The sequence below is a fragment of the Vigna angularis genome, chromosome 4 (assembly GCF_016808095.1).
Source record: "Vigna angularis cultivar LongXiaoDou No.4 chromosome 4, ASM1680809v1, whole genome shotgun sequence".
In the NCBI taxonomy this organism is placed as follows: Eukaryota; Viridiplantae; Streptophyta; class Magnoliopsida; order Fabales; family Fabaceae; genus Vigna; species Vigna angularis.
In genome coordinates this window covers 2,958,687-2,964,432 of record NC_068973.1, presented here as the reverse complement: position 1 = coordinate 2,964,432, position 5,746 = coordinate 2,958,687, and the positions used below count along the sequence as shown (strand labels likewise).

The following is a 5,746-nucleotide window of genomic DNA, read 5'->3' as shown; positions in this document are numbered from 1 at the left end:
AATATTTATCAGTGTTAAGTATTTCAATAAGTGATCGAGTGAACAGATTCAATATTAATGAACTATCAGTAAACTTACATCAAAAAATTACCTTTATTAATGTGAAGAAAATTACGTGTGATACACTTTTATATGATACACAGCTTGCACTGACTTTTAGTGACATGAAAGTAATTAGTGTACAAGTTTTTTAAACGGTAGAGATTGAAGACATATATGCATGCATAGTTCTTAATTAAAATGTGTGAAGCCTAATATTTTTGGTAGAAGTGAAATTATAATTGGATGTGTATTAAATTTGGTGTAGTAGTAATTAAGTTTGAAAGTTTGGTGTAGAAAATGTGGTGGTGGATTTATTAATATTGAAGAGATAGGTATGATTAAGGTATCATAGAGGAAGTTTGAATAATTGAAAGAGGAAAATATAAAATTTATTCAGAAAATGAAAGGAATGATGGTGTTGTAAGATGGGAAGACAGGACCCACTTACGCCGTTCAATCATCCAACCTTTAAGGTCAAAGCAATCATAAACAATGTTGAAGAACCACAAACTGTCAACGTCTTCTTCTACTAGTGGATTCATCTATAATTCAAACTATAACACAACCTTATATTATCTTATTTAATCACATCTATAGTTTATAATCTATTACTCATTTTGACCACACCAACCCTCAAACCAAAGATTCATTGATACTCAAAGTCTGCAATTCATGGATGAAACTGCTAGACATAATGATACTCCACCCAGTTGGATGAATAAAAGTACAAGACCATAGGATTCTCGGATTCTCGGATTCAAGATGAAAAAAACAGTGTGTATGCACTAAAAAGCTTTCCTACTCCTAAAAGGGTATTTATAATTGTCTTAAAAGTAGTTTTCATGATGGTTTTTTGTCTGTTATTAATACTGCATAAACATGAAAAGGAAGTGGGTGAAGAAAGGTGTTTGAAAACAGAAGAAAAAACAAACACATTCTATAATGAAAATTAGCGGTTACACAAAGGCTATGACTTGCATTTTACAAACCCCCCCCAACTATCCAAAGTCAGTTAATCCATGAAGTAGTTAACTTGGAGATTCTTGGGCAAACATGAACCCATGAATCCATTATCCCATTTGCTATCACCTTTACCACCCCAACAAAGTGTAAAACCTATACCCCCCTCCACCCCACCAAAGTTAACTGTCTGTAAACTGCTTTGAAAAATGTCTTTCAGCCATTTCTCAAACATGCTGTTAGTAAAATTTCCACACCCCACACCAATTTCTTCTATCACCCTCTCCTCTACAGTAAATTTCACCACACTTTCTTTCTTTCCATAAACCTCCTCAAACCATTCTTTCATCTTTGACACCAACATCTCTCCCACCTCCCTCTCACTCTCTGCACTTTCATTCAACTCAAACCTGTTCTCTATTGACTCAAGAACCCCATTCCAGCTCAATGGATCTGCCACAGTTTCCCTTGTCAAGTCACTTGAAATTGGACTGCTTCCACCTGTTTTCTCTTCCCCATCATCATCCTCTTCATCAGCTTTCATGTTCAGGTCTAGATTGTTGAAGCTTGAATGCCGACAAAACACTTTCCTACCCTCCACCCTTCGATTCTTAACCTTGGAAAACAAATCCAGCACTTCAGCCCTTCTCTTCTCACCCGAACAAGGTGATGAAGACTCCAAACCAGCCTTCGTTTCACTTATCTTCAGCACCAACTTCATCACCGACTCCTTATTGTTCTGCTCTTCATTGCCCCTTGTGTCACCGTTTGTCAGTATGAATATTGCACGGCCTGAACTCTCCTCAGTCCTACTTAAACTTCCAAAGTTTCCAGTTTCAAACCCATCTGCAAGAAACTTCCTGAACTGGGCATCGGCAAAATCCAAATTTTCTATCAGAATCACAAGCTTCTCCTGGCTTTTCAAGGCTCCAGCCACCCTTTCGGCAAATGGGGTTGCTGAATTTTTCAGCATGTCCAAGTGAAGGAGCACATCAACTGAGCCAAACACCGATTCTGCAATCGCTCGTGCCAACCTTGTTTTCCCAACAGAGTCAGTTCCTTGCAACAACAACCAAGTAGTGGCACTCTGCTTTGCAGATTTGGAATCAACCAATGCCTCGGCTATGGAAGGAACTGTCTCAGATTGCCATGGCACATTCTCCTGCAACAGTTTACAAATATGAGCTCGTCGCAGTGTTCTATCAGTAGTTATGATATTTTCCACCGTTTGCCCCGAACCACCGAATGTTGAATTTCCAAGAGCAAGAGTAATCTTTACTTCGTTACTATTACCTTCCATGCCCTTGAGAGAATCCAAGGCTGTGGATGGCTTTCTCTGAGTCACATCACTGAAATTGAACTCAATGGTGCATGATTGTTGGCGCCGAAACCGAGGGACAATGTTGGAGCTATATGCCGGTTTGGCAGGTGAATCGGCGAAAGATATTGAACTTGAATCTGTGAACACACTGCCCTGGTTTGGCCACCAGGGATACGATGAATTGTAAGGGTAGATCTTCCCATTTGAACTCTGATTGCCGTGTAAAGTGTTGCTCCAATGGTTATCAGACTGTTTGCTCTGGTGCAGACAGTGGCATAGTCTGTTCCATTTTCTTTTCAACTGATGCAACTCATCCTGAAAACATTCAATTTCTTCATTAGCCACTTTCTCAACCAACTGAAACAACAATAAATAGCATGATTTCACTGAATCACGATCTCACATACTAGAGTCTGAATGATGATTTCTGATGTTTAAGATAAAACTTAGATGCCATTCAATTCTGTAACATACTTCTACTTCTTTATAAATACTTTATTGATAAATTCATAACGTGAATTTGTTAGAATACTTCCGAAAAATCTGTAATTTGTTATCATATTTTGCAACTAATAGATTAATTGAAAAAGTATGAATTAATAGATTTGTTATAAATGATTAAGATTAAAACACAAGATTCGAAATTTTGAAGAAGAGAACATTTTTTTCTTTTTAAATCTTAAGCCTTTTGCTACCTTTTGATGGGCTTCAGTGGTGTGAGACTGAAGCCATGAAGGTAACAGTTTCTTCTGGCCTGGTTTGAACAACTGAGCTTCCTTTTCATAATTGGAGGCACATTCTTCACAGCAGTTGAGTTTATCCTGCTCCTCCTTGCTGTTACTGAAGAGCTTTGTTTCCAGCATATGAGATGGATTCTGGGAGATTGTCATCTTTGAATCGTGAACACTGAAATTAGTACAGAAGATTCAATGAACATTCAACAATAGTAACCAAAAAAGACACTTTTGGGATTTGAATATATTCTGCATCAGAAGCTAGCTTGTGTACTTTCTAATATTCTTGTAACATTTTTTTTATCACGTTCTTGCTACCTTCCAAAAGGTTACTGTAAATCATGTTTGAGAAACTGAAATGTTTGCAATAAGGAATATATATATATATATAATATGAAACCATCTCTTTCTTCTTTCTTTTCCTTTTGGTAAAGTATGTATGGTTCCTTCTACACAACATCATGTGAATCCGTAATGTCTAAGAGGTTCTATGTATACTGACAAAACAAAGTGAAGCAGAAAGGCACTGCTTCACGTCTACCTTACCAACCAACCATGCTTTTGACAGTGGCTTCTGGCATAGTCCAGAGACCGTACGTACTTAGCAACCAAATGCAAAACCACTTAAACTCTCAAATTAAGGAATGATCATCACTGAATAACTTTTAAATTGCATACTCAATTTTCCTCTCTTTTTTCCTTAACTTTCTTATGGGCTAGGTTGTAGGTTGTTAAGAAAATAGTAATTAGTTTTTGGTATTAAATTCATGAAAGTGATTAAGCAAGAGATAATTACCTGGAAGCATGGAGACTCAAGCCAAGTCCACCTGATGGAACAGGAACAGCTTGAAGAGACCACTGAGTCTCAAGAGGGGGTTGCCTCATTTGGCACCTCATGTATGTTTGATAACTAGCTGTGGCCACAAGCCACACCTTTGTGTTGGAATCACAAAACAACTTCCCTATTTCAGCAAGTAGATGACAAACTGGGTTATAGCCACAGACTTCTCCTTCATCCTTTTCACTAGAAGTTGTTGCTTCTACAGTCCACTTGAGGTCTCCAACATAGAAAATGGCTCCTCCTCCTGATGCAACAGAATCCACCTTCCTCTTCAGTGCTGAGAGACTCATCTCCACTTCTTCCCTTTTCATGAACCTCAGAGAAACCGGTGCAAGCTGAAACTTGATGAAATGTGTTGACTTCAACTCATCAGGGACATCTCCTCTTTCCAACTTCCCCATCAGCTCTCCCACAAGGCCTTCAGTGAGTGCCACCGAGTCACCAACTATCACAGTGTTCCTCTTCTTCTTCCTCAAGAGGACATCAAGAACAACCTTTATATCCTCCTTGGAAGAGGGTGGTGGTGGTGGTGGTGACTCGGTGATGGGAAACACGGAGGCCTTCTTCTGTGAAGAGAACAGAAATGGAGAACTGAAATCAGAAGAAGTGTAGGCAGCCAAGAAATGGTTCTGCCTGAAGGCACTGGCTGTGTTGTTCTCACTGGGAGAAGGAGAGCAAGGAGAAGAGAAAACACCGCCAGAAGTGTTGTAACACTGGAAAACAGAAGGAGTGGAAGAAGTGTCCTCTATGTTGCTCTTAACAGCAGTGCTAGAGAAACCAGCCTCTCTCATAACCCTGCTAACACTAGGGTCATCAAGGATAGATATAATGAGCTGTTCAAGCTCGACCTTGATGGTGAGAAGTGGCTGCTGCTGCTGCTGCTCAATGCAGCCTCTTCTCTGGTGAGCCTGAGCTCTCTTGAGTGCAGCAATGAGAGCATTGGAGAGAGAAGGCTGTGTGTGGAGCAAAGGGCCAGGTGTTGTAGGGAGCCTGTTGAGGGCGACATTGAAGCAAAGCTCAAGGGCTCTGCACTGAAGAGGGTGAGATGTTTGGTGTGGCTGAGATTTGAGACAAGCCCTTCTCAAGGAACTGGCTCTTAGGCTCAGCAAAGTAGCAGCCACATGCAGAGGGGTGACCTGTGCATGGCCCCTTCTGCGTGCCAACCCAAGAGAGTGCTTCAACACTGAAGCAGCCTCCGCTGTGAGGGTCTGTTGCAATGTACAAGCTCCTGAGCGCATCACTTGAATAAAACCCCACCCCCCACACCACCCCCTTTTTGTCAATACCTTTTCTTCACAACCACACTGCTTCCCTTTCTCTTCTCTTTCTCTTTCTCTCCAAACTCCACCAACACCCCCACCTTTCTTTTTTTGCCTAACAAAAAACCTACTACCTCCGACCAACTCAAACCTACTTCTCAAATATCACAAACAAACGTAGAACCAAACTATGACAGTGAATGAGAGAACGAGAGAATGAGAGAAAGAGAGAGACCAACTAGTTAAGCTTTAGAAACACCAGACTAGGCCTCACTGCTTCTTTATAGTACCAGTATACTTCTTCTCTCTCATTAGTTATTATATTGTATTTTCTATTTTCCTTTTTCTTTTGCTTAATTCTCTTTCGGTTTTAGCTTAAAGCAGCAGCTTTTCCTTAGCTTTTTATTTCCACTTCATTCCTCTTTCTCTCTCCTGTTTACAGTTATAAGTGCAGTCCATCCATAATTTAAATGTCTTATTGATGTAATTAATGAGCTGTTTTCTGGTTTTTTCAGCATCTCTCGTGTTCTTAATTGGAATGTCGGATTCGTAACAGTACCCACATAAAATTACCATTGGCCCAATGCAC

The 5,746-nt window shown here is 40.0% G+C and overlaps 1 protein-coding gene across 2 annotated transcripts; it reads right to left on the bottom strand.

The window, feature by feature from the left end:
• Positions 1 to 962: 962 nt before the first annotated feature.
• LOC108332150 (protein SMAX1-LIKE 4) lies at positions 963 to 5,441 on the bottom strand. 2 transcript variants are annotated; one of them, XM_052876105.1, is made up of 3 exons: positions 3,854 to 5,441; positions 3,019 to 3,229; positions 963 to 2,680 (listed from the first exon to the last, which is right to left on the bottom strand). In XM_052876105.1, the coding sequence occupies exons 1-3, from the start codon at positions 5,134 to 5,136 to the stop codon at positions 1,055 to 1,057; spliced, it is 3,120 nt and encodes a 1,039-aa protein (XP_052732065.1). In that variant the 5' UTR covers positions 5,137 to 5,441; the 3' UTR covers positions 963 to 1,054. The 2 variants fall into 2 exon arrangements, with proteins under 2 accessions (XP_052732065.1, XP_017422802.1); XM_017567313.2 differs by having other exon boundaries at positions 963 to 2,638; positions 3,854 to 5,438.
• Between the last annotated feature and the right edge of the window lie 305 nt (positions 5,442 to 5,746).